Source organism: Temnothorax americanus, unplaced genomic scaffold (assembly GCF_048541705.1).
Source record: "Temnothorax americanus isolate GAGA-0224 unplaced genomic scaffold, ASM4854170v1 Scaffold38, whole genome shotgun sequence".
NCBI classification, from domain to species: Eukaryota; Metazoa; Arthropoda; class Insecta; order Hymenoptera; family Formicidae; genus Temnothorax; species Temnothorax americanus.
In genome coordinates this window covers 996887-1013429 of record NW_027509526.1, presented here as the reverse complement: position 1 = coordinate 1013429, position 16543 = coordinate 996887, and the positions used below count along the sequence as shown (strand labels likewise).

General features: G+C 38.4%; 3 protein-coding genes across 7 annotated transcripts; 2 read left to right on the top strand and 1 right to left on the bottom strand.

Moving 5' to 3' along the window:
• The first annotated feature begins 1716 nt into the window (after positions 1-1716).
• On the top strand, positions 1717-9216 carry LOC143902078 (ATPase ASNA1 homolog). Of its 3 annotated transcripts, none has more exons than XM_077414784.1 (3): positions 1717-1832; positions 8150-8345; positions 8538-9216. In XM_077414784.1, the coding sequence occupies exons 2-3, from the start codon at positions 8163-8165 to the stop codon at positions 8655-8657; spliced, it is 303 nt and encodes a 100-aa protein (XP_077270910.1). In that variant the 5' UTR covers positions 1717-1832; positions 8150-8162; the 3' UTR covers positions 8658-9216. The 3 variants fall into 3 exon arrangements, with proteins under 3 accessions (XP_077270910.1, XP_077270909.1, XP_077270908.1); XM_077414783.1 differs by lacking the exon at positions 1717-1832 and adding an exon at positions 7857-7989; XM_077414782.1 differs by lacking the exon at positions 1717-1832 and adding an exon at positions 7917-8056.
• LOC143902077 (2-amino-3-ketobutyrate coenzyme A ligase, mitochondrial-like) lies at positions 4129-4925 on the top strand. Of its 2 annotated transcripts, none has more exons than XM_077414781.1 (3): positions 4129-4292; positions 4421-4598; positions 4753-4925. In XM_077414781.1, exons 2-3 carry the CDS (start codon positions 4421-4423, stop codon positions 4905-4907), a joined length of 333 nt encoding a protein of 110 aa, XP_077270907.1. In that variant the 5' UTR covers positions 4129-4292; the 3' UTR covers positions 4908-4925. The 2 variants fall into 2 exon arrangements, with proteins under 2 accessions (XP_077270907.1, XP_077270906.1); XM_077414780.1 differs by having other exon boundaries at positions 4129-4317.
• Positions 5053-9759, bottom strand: LOC143902076 (2-amino-3-ketobutyrate coenzyme A ligase, mitochondrial-like). 2 transcript variants are annotated; one of them, XM_077414778.1, is made up of 4 exons: positions 9566-9759; positions 9305-9482; positions 9043-9152; positions 5053-5371 (listed from the first exon to the last, which is right to left on the bottom strand). In XM_077414778.1, the coding sequence occupies exons 1-4, from the start codon at positions 9605-9607 to the stop codon at positions 5240-5242; spliced, it is 462 nt and encodes a 153-aa protein (XP_077270904.1). In that variant the 5' UTR covers positions 9608-9759; the 3' UTR covers positions 5053-5239. The 2 variants fall into 2 exon arrangements, with proteins under 2 accessions (XP_077270904.1, XP_077270905.1); XM_077414779.1 differs by lacking the exon at positions 5053-5371 and adding an exon at positions 8258-8371.
• Positions 9760-16543: the final 6784 nt, after the last annotated feature.

Genomic DNA, 16543 nt, shown 5'->3' with positions numbered 1-16543 from the left:
TAACCAGACTAGTACAGGAACGAGTGTCGAATTTAGCGCACCGCGAAGAAATAGATGAACACCTGTTAGCAATAACTGCGATAATGAACAAATTAATAAACGATGTAGAAGACGTTTTAGCGTACCTCACCTACTCTAAGAGCGGAATAGTACTCGTACGACTACTTCCCCTCGAAAATATTATAACCGAATTGAGAGAAGCGACAACTCACCTAACCCAAGGAGCTCATTTCCCTTTTAAAATACAAACCGAAAATTGGAATAAAATTCAGGAGTTTATGGAAATAAATGCTTACTTTGATAACCCCAACGTATACACAATCCTGACCTTCCCTATTGTCACATATCCAAAATACGAAATTATAAGAATAAACCCTTTGCCGGTACACGACCGTGAAAATATATTTGTAATACCGAAAACTACGTACGACCTACTAGCTATTGATAAAGAAAACCGAAATTATGTAACACTAAAAGAAGATGATTTGAATAAATGTAAACACTCCGGCACAACGTTTGTATGTAACACGAACCACCCGTATACTTCATAACGCCACATGCACCCTGCGAGGTGCAGATATATATAAGAGCGGAAGAAGAAAATTGCGAGCGTCGTCACATTCTCTCAACCGTAACATTCTGGATAACCTTAGCGGAGCCACAGGCATGGTTGTTTTCCACACCGTACAAACAGAGTATAACTATTCAATGCAACAATCAAGGAGAACATAAAATCGACATTAATCAAACGGGAAGAATCAAATTAACTGACAATTGCAAGCTAACCACGACAGACTTGACTCTACGAACGAAAAAACGAGACCACACGACGCACGTGCAAATGCACCTACTACAATTCAATTTAACCTTCAAACAAGTAACTACAGATACCAAAATCAACAACGAAATAGCGACAGAATTAGAAATAGAACCGGTAATCAAAAACCCCGGGGAACTAACAAAATTAAGCCTAAACCTAAACGAGATAAATCAAGAAGTAGAAGACAGCCAAGCCGGTTTCTTATCAAATAAATACATAATGTACCCCGTAGGATCCCTATCTTTAATCATAATAATAACAGGGATCATAGTCGCGATAACATGGATAGCGAAAAGGAAAACGAACAAGAGTACGTGACGCAACTTCCTCACACAACGAAAATCATAGCAAAATAACAATAATAACAAAAAAGAGAAAAAAAATTTCCTTTCAACACATATGTCAATAAATGCAAAAAATTTCAATTTGAAATCTCTTTTTCTTTTCCCCAAAGGGAAGGGATGTTGTGAGGCGGAAATCGCCGTGCCCGAATTGCGACACATATATAGCTGTCAGCGCACATCCCGAATATTGCCAAACTCACCTGAGGTGGCATTCCGGGTGTCGCAAGCGGCTTCCAGGTCGCTCACCCGGAAGCAAAAGCGCTGACAGCTAAGTCAGCATCGCGGAAGTAATACGCGAAGAGATAAAAAGCCCGCCCTTCCGAGAAGCGGCGGGCAGTCTAGAACGTAAGGCTAATCGCGCACGACCAACGAAAACTATCCTATTGAGAACGACCGCGAGTCAGAGCAACGAAATCAACGAAACAAGTGTATCAAGTTTAAAAGGTCTTTTATTAAAATATCGTCAAGTAGAAAACTCTGGCAACATTATTCCTCCTTCCTCCCGGCGGATTCAAAAGAACTCCGTGCCGATCCCTCGAATCAGAGGTACAGCACAACAGTATATAGCACACTCTTCTGCGTGTTGACAAGTGGATGAGCATGAGTGGATACATCTATTTATGGCTTCCGTGAACCATTTCCAAAGAAAGTCCCACGACCACCTGCAGGTTGAACGATAAATAAATATATCATTCAGAATAAAACACGAAAATTCGTTAGCCTAACTGGCAATAATTTTAATATTAATACAACAACGTTTCGACCTCTACTTTGGGTCCTTATCAAGTTATAAGTTATTTAGCAATGATTGAATTGCGCGTCAGGTTTTGAATCTAATGTTCGCTATGTGTTATACTTCCTGACCATATAGTTTAACGATGATGATAAGATTCAAAACCTGACGCGCAATTCAATCATTGCTAAATAACTTATAATTTGATAAGGACCCAAAGTAGAGGTCGAAACGTTGTTGTATTAATATTAAAATTATTGCCAGTTAGGCCGACAAATTTTCGTGTTTTATTATTTTATCACTGGCGAACAATTATTTTATGGATTATTCAGAATTTTTTTCTAACGAACAATTGTCCAAGGCGAATAGATTCGCAGAAACTTATTTCAATCAAAATCCAAACACTTTGTCAAGCATTATAAAGCTGATAGAAAAGCGTAAAAATAGTCTTAAAGAGGCCGTATTTATTTTTACAAACCGATTTGGGAAAATGAAAGAGACCAATTGATCTGATCAATCAAAAATATCAAATGTGACGCAAGATATATAATTATCTGCATAATTTTTCAAATAATATTATTTTTATTTATTATTACCGTTTTGTAAATAACATTTTATTCAGTTTTAATTATTTCTAATACGTCTTAATATTTTTCGAGTTCAACGAGTTCTGAGCTGAGCGTTGAATAGCGGCCGAAGAGGACGACCACGACGGCTCGCGCCGCCACGGAAGTTTCGCAGCAAGGAAGATCCGCGGGAGGCCAAGGCACGGGACCGAGCTCAGATTCCCGAGACTGGCGCGAGAACGACGATCGGTTCACCTCGCCCAGGCCTGGCACGTGAAATGATGGCGTCGCTTTTTAATATTTAGTATTTTATTAATAGACTGAAAGTTACTGATGAAATTATCTACGACATATTACTGTTGTGTAATTAACAAATTATTTATATAGTATTATAGATTTGGTGTTGTTTAATATCCTTCGTAAAATATCTTTTATAAACGCACTAAAGGTACTTTGGTTTATTACATTTGATAGAGCGAATAAATTTTTTAAATTGAATATATAATAATACTTTTTGTAGACATTATGTAATAGTATTATTTGCTAATAGAGTACTTAAATTTCAATATAAATTTGTATTATAATCGTTGATAGACTTTGAAGAAAAGACATGAAATAATGGCGTTGCTTTGTAATAAAAAGCTATATCTCTAAACAGTAGTTATTACTATCTGTAGAATAAACAATGTATTTTCTGTTGAATCTTCAAAATTTAATATTGTTCGACAATCATCTGCATTCTTCGACACCACTGCACAACTAAATATCTCTTCCAATCTTCTTGAACGCCGGAAAATTAAGTACAGTATCCAAAGTATTAAATCCAATTATAATATCGACATCTTTTTGTTGCTGTAATCGAATTTCCTGCGACTGGCGAACAATGTTCGGTGGCGGATTGCAAATTGTTAAATATCTTGCCGTTTGTGTGCGAGCATTGTCTCGCACGAGTGTTTAAAAACGGAGACCGCAAAATTCGTTGTAGGACAATCGGCAAGCTTCTTGTGCTCTAAGGAACCTCGCAAGGATGCGTCGTTGATCGAGATGCCTTGTATCAAGTGTAAGCGGCATTTTTGCGTGGCGCACGGGCATCACGGAGCTGAGTGAAACGGAGAAGACACAGAAACTGAAGAAATGGCAGATACCAAAGAAACAATTTGCAGAAGCAAAAGCTATAATGGATCAACAAATCGCGGACAGTTTAAGGAAATCTAAATATACAACACTGGCAAATAAAGTACTATTACATGTTACATATAAAACAGAAAATATATGTCTTAACGGAAAACGTAAGCATAGATGTGTATTATACAAAGAGTGACTGCAAAAATAGCCTCTTTTTTTACCCTTGAATTTAGATTTCTACTTACAAGTACTAAATGATAGTCTATAATGAGTCATAAATCCTCAGAAAGTTTTAGATTTAGCTGGCGTTTTATTTTCAAGATATGGAGAGTCAAAGTTGTTGATTTCACCAAATTCACAGGCCCACAAAAAGAGACAAGTTGTTTACGCCATGGACTAGACCATGGTATTCTCATATATTTTCGCCTGCTGAAACCGAATATGACCTCAGTTTTGCCCCTACACGTCAGGATTTTTTTCTACAGCCAAAAACAAGGTATTTTGCCCCTACCAAACAACCTGTTTTTGGTTGTAAAAAAAAATCAAAGTCTTACAGATCTGAAAAATTAAAAAGTGAATCTCCAAAGCTCGAGCCGCTTGTCCGGTCTGTAAATGAAGACACTGTCGATCGGCATCGACCTGGAGGGATTCACCTCAACCCATCGCCACTGTGTAATACGTGAAGAAGCCCAGCTTCCACGAGGGTAATGAAGATGATGAAGAGAGGCGGTGGGCAGCAGGCAGCATGCGTAGCGATCGGCAGTGATATTAAACTTTTATTGTGCTATTTAAACTTTTCTAATTTAAACATTACTTTATACATTATTAACAGATGATGGATCTTATAACAGACAGCACAAAGTTTTTGGATCGTTTAGCAGGCAATACCGAGCATTTCAGAAATGCGATGACTAAAGCTGGATTCATTGTCAGCGGCGATAACCATCCTATTTGTCGTGTTATGTTGGGTGATGCAAAATTAGCAACAACATTTGCAGATAAAATGATGGGTATGAATATTATTTTCATATAAATTATAAAATCTTTAAAGAAATAAACTATCAATGATAAAATATACAACACCTACCATATATTATCAAAGTTTTACGACTTATTCTATTATATTGCACGAGAATAATTTTTTTTTTGTTTCTTTTTTTACAGAAAAGGAAATTTACGTCATTGGATTCAGCTATCCCGTGGTACCAAAAGATAAAGCAAGAATACGTGTTCAGATTAGCCCAGCGCACTCGACCGAAGATATAGATCGTGCGGTAGGTGCTTTCATACAAATTGGAAAAGAACTTGCGGTAATTTAATAAATACATTTTTAATAACGGCAAAGAAAAATTGAATTATTGATTCTGTCTCCAATACGCATATTTTGTTTCATTATATAAATAAATAAATCGCAGTGTTAACGCTATTTATTTAAACTTATTTGTATTATATATATACAAATTAAATATTGCAAGTATATAAGTGCATGCAAATGTTAAACGTTGAATTTATTAATACGTGCAATAACAAATATCTTAATCGAGCATTATATTAAAGATGTACCTTTTTTTATACAAATTTCCAACGCGCAATGTTGTAAGTGTATAAAATCTTGAATTAGGTGTAAAGTTATATTGTTATCAAACATTTGTTACATAGAATGGTAAGGTTTGTACGGTTTAACAAGATTTTCCGAAAATTCCCTGACCTGTTGAACTCCACGCACTTTCCTTTCTAGCAATGGAAGCTGCGTGACGTGAAAGTCCTCATAAAGGTCCATTATCTTAAAAAGAAAAAAGAATCATTTAATTTATCTTTCAAAAATTTGACAAAGCAATAAACTACGAACGAACAACAACGAACTTATTTGTAAAAAATTTTTTTTTTTTTTTCAATTTAAATAATTCAGGGAGAATACTTGATATACCTAATGTTAAAATGTATTAATTTTAGGTGAAATAACATGGGTTAATTCTAACCTGTGTGATAAAAGGACTAATCTTCATTTTTAAACGCATTAATTTTCCCAATCCTTTTTCAACCACTTGTGGAAACGATAGTAGCCTCAATGTGTGCCCAGTAGGTGCAGTATCAAACACGGCGTAGTACTTTCGGTCCCGCTCCTTCATGAGGAATTCATCGCCGATCATGCGGACCATCATGATAACGGCATGGCTGGTAGATTATTAATTAAAACAATTATTATTTATATGATTATTTCTATAATTTATGTGATTGTTATATTTATCTAATTTATATGAATATTACGAATAACTGATGAATAACTAAAATCTCTCGTTGCAGTGTTGTATCACTACGTCGATAGCACACACACCGCAAGCTGGTAGGCTCAACACCCCGCGCGACGGAGAGTATGCGTTCACTTATTATGTAGGGAGATATATCTGAAAATATCTGATACACATATCTGAAGATATCTCATTGACAACTTGTTTATGTTGACAACGTGTTTGCGTTATTAAACTGAGACGAGTTAACCATTTTTAACGTTAAATATTTGTGTATATATAAATTACATACAATATTGAAATGCCTGGTCCTACTTCGCAACGTGTTAGAGGTGAAATACTTGCATATACAAATGCAGGATTGACGGTAACAGAGGTTTCAAGAATATGTCACGTAAATGTAAAGTATCCATGCATTTATAATTCTGTACTTCTCTATTTAGATAAGTTACACGTCATTAAACTCGTCTATTGCATTATTTAATTTAATCATTAAAATATGCGTTTAACGTATTGCAGAGGAGTACAGTATATCGAGTGCTGCAACAAATGCGAGTAGAAGGGCACGTGAACCCACGACCGATACCAGGTCGACCGCGATGTACTTCCGCTGAAGACGACGAACTTCTCCGCAATTTGATGCAAGGGAATGGATTCCGGTCAGCACAACAGACGGTAGTGGAACATAATTTGAATTGTTCCGCGGAAATTGTTCGGCGTAGATGGCGAGAACAAGGATATCACCATCGTATCCCTGCTCAAAAACAAGCGTTAACAGTAAATCACCAAGACCAACGGATGGCTTTTGCCTTTGAACATTTGGCTTGGGAGAATGAATGGAAGAATACTATTTTTTCTGATGAAAAAGTATTCTCAACGGATGAATCTGGACGTGTGACATTGTGGAGAACAAAAGGCACAAGGTACGATGCGAATAACGTATATTTCCGCGAACGAAGTGGCCGCATCACGTTAGCGTTTTGGGGGTGCATGACCTCGCGCGGCCCTGGACCGTTGGTACGCACCACACCGCGTATGAACGGTGAGGAGTATGTCAATATATTGCGCACTAATATGATGCCATACGTTGCGGAAACATTTTCTGGTGTACCTCGTGTCAATTTTGTTCAAGACAATTCAGGAGTGCATCGATCGAGATTGGTTCAGGAATGGTTGGCCACACAACCCAACCTTAGGACGTTGGATTGGCCAGCCAAATCTCCGGATATGAATGTGATCGAAAATCTTTAGGGCATAATTGTTCAAGAGTGGAATCCAAGAATTCGGCGTACACGCGAGGAACTTGAGCAACACGTTCTTAATGTGTGGGAGGGTTTCCGCGCAAGGCCCGCGCTATTCCACAATTTAGTGCAATCTATGCCCCAAAGATTAAGAGCGGTGCTAGACAACCATGGAAGTGTCACGCGGTATTAATACTATGTGACCTTCCATGGATTATGCATGAATTTGGTATTGAATGATTGTAGCTTGAACAATCTCGATGAAATATTATATTATAGTTTAATAATGTTTCTATATTTTAAAATATAGAAACATTATTAAACTATAATATAGAATGAACGTAATGAATGAATGAATGATTGAATGAATTAATATTGAATGAGAGCGTTCTAAGGTAAAAGCTATCCGAGGTAATTTTAAAGTTTATGCTTTTTTTAATTTTCACTACCGTCGTCATGTATGATTGATCTCCTATATATATAATTAAGAGAAGTTCTCACCTCAGGTAAGACACCGTACCTGAAACATATTACTCTTTGAGTAAATTACTTTGTAAAATTCAAAATAGAAAAAGTTTATAAATAATTAAATTGAGCTTATTTTTCTTCTTTTTATAGAGTATATCAGGCAATCATACCTATATATGACTGCCTCTTCCTTCCACGGCCACTTACCTTCCTTCGATCGTCGAACGCATCCAACGTCCGCGTTGATGCTCGCTATCGGCACGGGTGGATTTGCGAGTCCGAGCGAGCGAACACCGTCTCGTGCACCGTCGCGTCGTCCTCCCCAACGTTGCCGTCGTCGTCGTCGTCGTCGTCGTCGTTAGCGCCGTTCGTCCGAATGTCTTGGCCGAGCTGAGTGAACGCATACTCTCCGTCGCGCGGGGTGTTGAGCCTACCAGCTTGCGGTGTGTGTGCTATCGACGTGGTGATACCACACTGCAACGAGAGATTTTAGTTATTCATCAGTTATTCGTAATATTCATATAAATTAGATAAATATAACAATCACATAAATTATACAAATAATCATATAAATAATAATTGTTATAATTAATAATATACCAGCCATGCCGTTATCATGATGGTCCGCATGATCGGCGATGAATTCCTCATGAAGGAGCGGAACCGAAAGTACTACGCCGTGTTTGATACTGCACTTACTGGGCACACATTGAGGCTACTATCGTTTCCACAAGTGGTTGAAAAAGGATTGGGAAAATTAATGCGTTTAAAAATGAAGATTAGTCCTTTTATCACACAGGTTAGAATTAACCCATGTTATTTCACCTAAAATTAATACATTTTAACATTAGGTATATCAAGTATTCTCCCTGAATTATTTAAATTGGAAAAAAAAAATCTTTTACAAATAAGTACGTTGTTGTTCGTTCGTAGTTTATTGTTTTGTCAAATTCTTGAAAGATAAATTAAATGATTCTTTTTTCTTTTTAAGATAATGGACCTTTATGAGGACTTTCACGTCACGCAGCTTCCATTGCTAGAAAGGAAAGTGCGTGGAGTTCAACAGGTCAGGGAATTTTCGGAAAATCTCGTTAAACCGTACAAACCTTAGCATTCTATGTAACAAATGTTTAATAACAATATAACTTTACACCTAATTCAAGATTTTATACGCTTATACAACATTGCGCGTTGGAAATTTGTATAAAAAAAGGTACATCTTTAATATAATGCTCGATTAAGATATTTGTTATTGCACGTGTTAATAAATTCAACGTTCAACATTCGCATGCACTTATATACTTGCAATATTTAATTTGTATAATACAAATAAGCTTAAATATATAGCGTTAACACTGCGATTTATTTATTTATATAATGAAACAAAATATGCATATTGGAGACAGAATCAATAATTCAATTTTTCTTTGCCGTTATTAAAAATGTATTTATTAAATTACCGCAAGTTCTTTTCCAATTTGTGTGAAAGCACCTACCGTACGATCTATATCTTCGGTCGAGTGCGCTGCGCTAATCTGAACACGTATTCTTGCTTTATCTTTTGGTACCACGGGATAGCTGAATCCAATGACGTAAATTTCCTTTTCTGTAAAAAAAAAAAAAAAAAAAATCATTCTCGTGCAATATAATAGAATAAGTTGTAAAACTTTGATAATATATGGTAGGTGTTGTATATTTTATCATTGATAGTTTATTTCTTTAAAGATTTTATAATTTATATGAAAATAATATTCATACCCATCATTTTATCTGCAAATGTTGTTGCTAATTTTACATCACCCAACATAACACGACAAATAGGATGGTTATCGCCGCTGACAATGAATCCAGCTTTAGTCATCGCATTTCTGAAATGCTCGGTATTGCCTGCTAAACGATCCAAAAACTTTGTGCTGTCTGTTATAAGATCCATCATCTGTTAATAATGTATAAAGTAATGTTTAAATTAGAAAAGTTTAAATAGCACAATAAAATTTTAATATCACTGCCGATCACTACGCATGCTGCCTGCTGCCCACCGCCTCTCTTCATCATCTTCATTACCCTCGTGGAAGCTGGGCTTCTTCACGTATTACACAGTGGCGATGGGTTGAGGTGAATCCCTCCAGGTCGATGCCGATCGACAGTGTCTTCATTTACAGACCGGACAAGCGGCTCGAGCTTTGGAGATTCACTTTTTAATCTTTCAGATCTGTAAGAATTTGATTTTTTTCTACAACCAAAAACAAGGTGTTTTGTAGGGGCAAAACTGAGGTCATATTCGGTTTTAGTAGGCGAAAATACATGGGAATACCATGGTCTAGTCCATGGCGTAAACAACTTTTCTCTTTTTGTGGGCCTGTGAAGTTGGTGAAATCAACAACTTTGACCCTCCATATCTTAAAAATAAAAAGCCAGCTAAATCTAAAACTTTCTGAGGATTCATGACTCATTATAGATTATCATTTAGTACTTGTAAGTAGAAATCTAAATTCAAGGGTTAAAAAAGAGGCTATTTTTGCGGTCACTCTTTGTATAATACACATCTATGCTTACGTTTTCCGTTAAAACATATATTTTCTGTTTTATATATAACATGTAATAGTACTTTATTTGCCAGTGTTGTATATTTGGGTTTCCTCAAACTGTCCGCGATTTGTTAATCTACTATAGCTTTCGTTTCTGCAAATTGTTTCTTTGGTATCTGCCATTTCTTCAGTTTCTGTGTCTTCTCCGTTTCACTCAGCTCCGTGATGCCTGTGCGCCACGCAAAAATGCCGCTTACACTTGATACAAGGCATTTCGATCAACGACGCATCCTTGCAAGATTCCTTAGAGCACAGGAAGCTTGCCGATTGTCCTACAACGAATTTTGCGGTCTCCGTTTTTAAACACTCGTGCGATACCATATTGAAATGCTCTTTGCAGAAGGTGGCCTGACAATGCTTGCACATAAACGGCAAGAAGTTCAACAATTTGCAGTCCGCCACCGAACATTGTTCGCCAGTCGCAGGAAATTCGATTACAGCAACAAAAGGATATCGATATTATAATTGGATTTAATACTTTGGATACTGTATTTAATTTTCCGGCGTTCAAGAAGATTGGAAGAGATATTTAGTTGTGCAGTAGAGTCGGAGAATGCAGATGATTGTCGAACAATATTAAATTTTGAAGATTCAACAGAAAATACAATGTTTATTCTACAGATAATAATAACTACTGTTTAGAAATATAGCTTTTTATTACAAAACGACGCTATTATTTCATGTCTTTTCTTCAAAGTCTATCAACGATTATAATACAAATTTATATTGAAATTTAAGTATTCTATTAGCAAATAATACTATTACATAATGTCTACAAAAAGTATTATTATATATTCAATTTAAAAAATGTATTCGCTCTATATCAAATGTAATAAATCAGTACCTTTAGTGCGTTTATAAAAGATATTTTACGAAGGATATTAAACAACATCAAATCTATAATACTATATAAATAATTTGTTAATTACACAACAGTAATATGTCGTAGATAATTTTATCAGTAACTTCCAGTCTATTAATAAAATACTAAATATTAAAAAGCGACGCCATTATTTCACGTGCCAGGCCTGGGCGAGGTGAACCGATCGGCGTTCTTGCGCCAGTCTCGGGGATCTGAGCTCGGTCCCGTGCCTTGGCCTCCCGCGGATCTTCCTTGCTGCGAAGCTTCCGTGGCGGCGCGAGCCGTCGTGGTCGTCCTCTTCGGCCGCTATTCAACGCTCAGCTCAGAACTCGTTGAACTCGAAAAATATTAAGACGTATTAGACATAATTAAAACTGAATAAAATGTTATTTACAAAACGGTAATAATAAATAAAAATAATATTATTTGAAAAATTATGCAGATAATTATATATCTTGCGTCACATTTGATATTTTTGATTGATCAGATCAATTGGTCACTTTCATTTCTCCCAAATCGGTTTGTAAAAATAAATACGGCCTCTTTAAGATTATTTTTACGCTTTTCTATCAGCTTTATAATGCTTGACAAAGTGTTTGAATTTTGATTGAAATAAGTTTCTGCGAATCTATTCACCTTGGACAATTGTTTGTTAGAAAAAACATTCTGAATAATCCATAAAATAATTCTTCGCCAGTGATAAAATAATAAAACACGAAAATTCGTCGGCCTAACTGGCAATAATTTTAATATTAATACAACAACGTTTCGACCTCTACTTTGGGTCCTTATCAAGTTATAAGTTATTTAGCAATGATTGAATTGCGCGTCAGGTTTTGAATCTTATTATCATCGTTAAACTATATGGTCAGGAAGTATAACACATAGCGAACATTAGATTCAATCAAGCTCGGCGGTAGACTGTCTAACAACAAAATACTTAGTAATTCTTGATTTACATCTACGCCCATAACGGCCAATTTATCAACAGCGTCAAAAAAATGGTTCCTGTGTTTGCGCACATCTTCCCCCTCTTGCAATTTCTGAAGCGCTAATTTCTTTAACAAGATGGCCTTTCGGGCCGAGCCTTTAACTTAAGCCAGATTTCACGTGATATTACACACCCCCGTATCTGTTGCAACTTTGATGGACTAATAGACAAAATTAAGTCGGACTTAGCTTTTTTATCGCCCTGTATCTACTGCTTATGTGTCGCCTCTCTCGTCAGGTCTCCGGGTATTATCACTGGTGTCACAACTTCGCCTCTCGAATATTCCACGTGCCATTCTTCGTCATTAGTGCTTCCACCTGCATGCTCCAGGAATCGTAGTTATTCTTTGTAAGCAATTCAATCCTTATCAGGGTCGACATTTTTCCACAGTCCCGCAATGATCCGGATACACAGGCACACCGAGTATGTACTCAACCGTTCTCGACACGTGCTCGAATACGCGGCAAATGTAGGCTGACCGACACGCGTTACTATATACTCTCGACCGTATTTATATGTAACTTGGGCCCATAACCCATTGGCGCAGGATTTGGAATCGGGCAAGAAAGAACGTGAGATTCTCTTTAGAACGAAAGATATGTATATTATACAGCACGAGCACTTGTGACTCTCGTAAGAGGCAAAGAGGAAGTGAAGGTGTCGCATAGAGATACGTAATAATACGGGCAATAGCGCCTTTCCAGATATTAGCGTAGACTAGTAATGGAATGTAATGTACTGTGCGTAACGCGCGGCATACCCGCGAAGGGTCGAATACGAATTACAACAAATTACTAATTTCTTGTAAATTAAAATTAAATACATTCAAACTTTTTATTTTTGGTAAATTGAAAATCACCGCCGATATTATTTCTAAACACAGAACTTTTGCCGATCACTGGATATGTATCATAACTATGTCATGTAATATATGATTTTCACGAGAATTAGGAATTTTAGCAAAAATATATTTGTCAACGATTTGTGGAGTTGTTATTTTGAAATTATATTTTAAAGTAATTAACATGTGAACATGTGGCAAACCACGTTTTTGAAATTCAGTGACATACACAAAGGCTGCTACTTTTCCAAAACAATTTTGCTTTAAAATAAAATCAATTAAATAATTTTTTTTATATTAAAAACATGCACAAATGTCAGGTCTATCAGAAGCTTGTTGACCAGGTAAAAGATTTTCTTCAATTTCTCGCCATTTTAGATTGCAAGTCATTGTAATGAAAAGATTGTAACAGCCTGACTTTATCGAACGCGGACTGGTTTACGGGATCGGGAGTTCGATGAAAGGCCCAGAGACAGTAATCAATTTGCCATGGGACATTAACATGCCCTTCATTCAAGATTCCGTATTACACATAAGTTGGAAGCGGTAGATTACAGTAGTCGGTAGTGCCGGTGCACGCGACGCGGTATACGGAATCTCGGGACTCGAGTCTTTGCCCCGAGGTGCGGTATGCAGAGGAGAGAATAACGCCGCTCGGTATATTACTTACAGACCGCGGCTACAGATCTCAGATATTCTATATGAACCGAATTAATACATAAAATAAAGATATAAGATGATAGCAGAACGCGGTATATTACATACGGAACGCGGCTACAGATATCAGAACGCAGGAGCTATGCTATATGAACCGAATTAATTCATATGACAATAACGGAATGCGGTATATTACATACGGAACGCGGCTACAGATATCAGAACGCAGGATATGATATATGCACGGAATTAGTACAGGACAATAACGGAACGCGGTATATTACATACGGAACGCAGCTACAGCTATCAGAACGCCGTATATGACATGTGCACGGGTAAGGTAGCGCGGTATATTGCACCGGAGGATGGCGGAATCCCGGGGTCACGGTCGCGAGAACCCTCGCGGCGAGGCCGAGCACGCTCGACCCCACGGTGCCGTGGCCGTCGGGGTAGTGTTCAGGGAGCTCGGGAACACTCTGAGAACCCTCAATCGAGAACCAGAACTCTGGACCTCGTTGTGCGTGTTGCCCTAGGATTCGGAGGGTAGCTTCGTCAGGAATAGCGGAGAGCCGTGGTAAAGACAAAGTGTCTCTGCGTCGAGCGCGCCGGCTTTTTATACCGCTCGGCGCGGTGAGCTTGGCAGGAGGGAGGCTGATCGTCAGGCGACGGCGCGGTGGTGGGAGCGGCGCGACCCCGCGTGCTCGCTTCGGCGGAGATCGGCTCGCTTCGGCGCTCATCGGCGTCGTGCGGGAAGGCACCGGTGCGGCGGATTTCCCGCGCACACGGTGCGTTTCTAATACTTAAAAAACTGTGGGCGCACCGCGCTCTGTGGTCGCCCGACGGGGAATTGGTCGGGCGGTTCCCGGCGGGTGGTAGCCGGTGACGATGCCTTGTCGTAAAGGGTGCATCGTTACAAGATCTAGTTTGCTAAATTTACCAACAATTGCTATTGCATCTTAATAATTTTGTAACATATTACGCGGTGACCTAATAAAAGTAGATGGAAGTATAACAATTTTTCCAATACGCTTATTTAAATTATTCGCTATAGTTTGTATATAATCTCTTAAATCTTGATATTTTTCAGTGCGTAATTCTTTTTGATGATCTTTACAATAATTTATTCTGTCCTTTTCAATTTTTATATTAATTGTCTACAAGTACACAAAACATAAATATTGTACTATTTTAAAAAAAAATAAAAAAAGATTAGTATGTATTTTTGGATTTCTATTCAGTGGTCTTCTTATTTTAACCCAAGTAGTATTTTTTATTTTAATGGAATATCAAGAGACACGGTAGTGTCTCGCGCCAAGTACACGCGGAGCGAGACCGACCGTGACTATTTTACGCGACGCGACGGGTTGCGAGTACCCGAGATGTTGAGATCTCGATAACGAGTGAACGGATCAAGTTCTAAGTAGGCTTGATCGATAGCTTGGGGTCCAATTAGAGGAGGGTTTCTCTCATAATATTCCGCTACGTGCCCTACGAACGGAGATATTGCGACGCAAAGTCCAAATGTGAAAATTTTTTATTAAGATACTTCCTCCTCCTCCTCCTCCTAACGCCGATGTTATGATGACGTCATAATCAGAAACGTCACTTTCACTTTTTCGACACTGGCGGCGCAGGTATCGCCAGTTTCGATATCGCGCGCGTATTTCGAAATCAGGTCGATAGACTTATCGGTCAGGAGAAAGATTTCTATTTAGGTAAATTAGGTATATATATAATAAATATTGAGAAAAGAAGGTTCTCTACGCTTGGCAGAAAGTGCCGCTAGGGAATTTTTAAGTCGATTCTTATGAATCAAGCTTGAATTTGATGTCTATGTACCCCAGGTTGCCGATGACGAGATCCAGATAGTGCGCTTTATAGTTTTCGGTGTCCAGGTGTAATAATACGTTGAATTCGATGTCTACGTGTCCCAGGTTGCCGATGACGAGGTCCACATAGTGCGCTCCGTAGTTTTTGGTGTCTACGTGTATTAATATCTTGAATTCGATGTCCACGTGTCCCAGGTTGCCGATGACGGGATCCAGATAGTGCGCTTCATAGTTTTCGGTGTCCAGGTGTAATCGTACGTTGATTTCGATGTCTAGGTGTCCCAGGTTGCCGATGACGAGGTTCACATAGTGCGCTTCGTAGTTTTCGGTGTCCAGGTGTAATAATACGTTGAATGCGATGTCTACGTGTCCCAGGTTGCCGATGACGAGGTCCACACAGTGCGCTCCGTAGTTTTCGGTGTCTACGTGTATTAATACCTTGAATTCGATGTTCACGTATCCCAGGTTGCCGATGACGAGATTCAGATAATGCGCTTCATAGTTTTCGGTGTCCAGGTGTAATCGTACGTTGAATTCGATGTCTAGGTGTCCCAGGTTGCCGATGACAAGGTCCACATAGTGCGCTCCGTAGTTTTCGGTGTCCACGTGTATTAATGCCTTGGATTCAATGTCCACGTGTCCCAGGTTGCCGATGACGAAGTCCAGATATCGCGCTCCGTAGTTTTCGGTGTCTAGGTGTAATAATACCTCGAATTCGATGTTCACGTGTCCCAGGTTGCCGATGACGAGATCCAGATAGTGCGCTTTATAGTTTCCGGTGTCTAAGTGTAATAATACCTCGAATTCAATGTCTACGTGTTCCAGGTTGCCGATGACGAGGTCCACATAGTGCGCTTCATAGTTTTTGGTGTCTAGGTGTATTAATAACTTTAAATCTGAATGGGTGCGTTCAGCCGATATTCCGCTAGCCAAGCAATCGTGAGCAGTCGCTCGTTTTCGCTCGTTTCCTCTCCTTCTAATCTATTAGGTCAAAAGAGAAGAAACGAGCGAAAACGAGCGACTGCTCACGATTGCTAGGCTAGCGGAGTATCGGCTGAACGCACCCAATGTAGGACTCGTAGATATCGATTTCAAGGTATTAATACATGTAGACACCGAAAACTACGAAGCGCACTATGTGGACCTCGTCATCGGCAACTTGGAACACGTGGCCATCGAATGCAAGGTTATAATACACTTGGACACCAAAAACTATAGAGCGCACTATG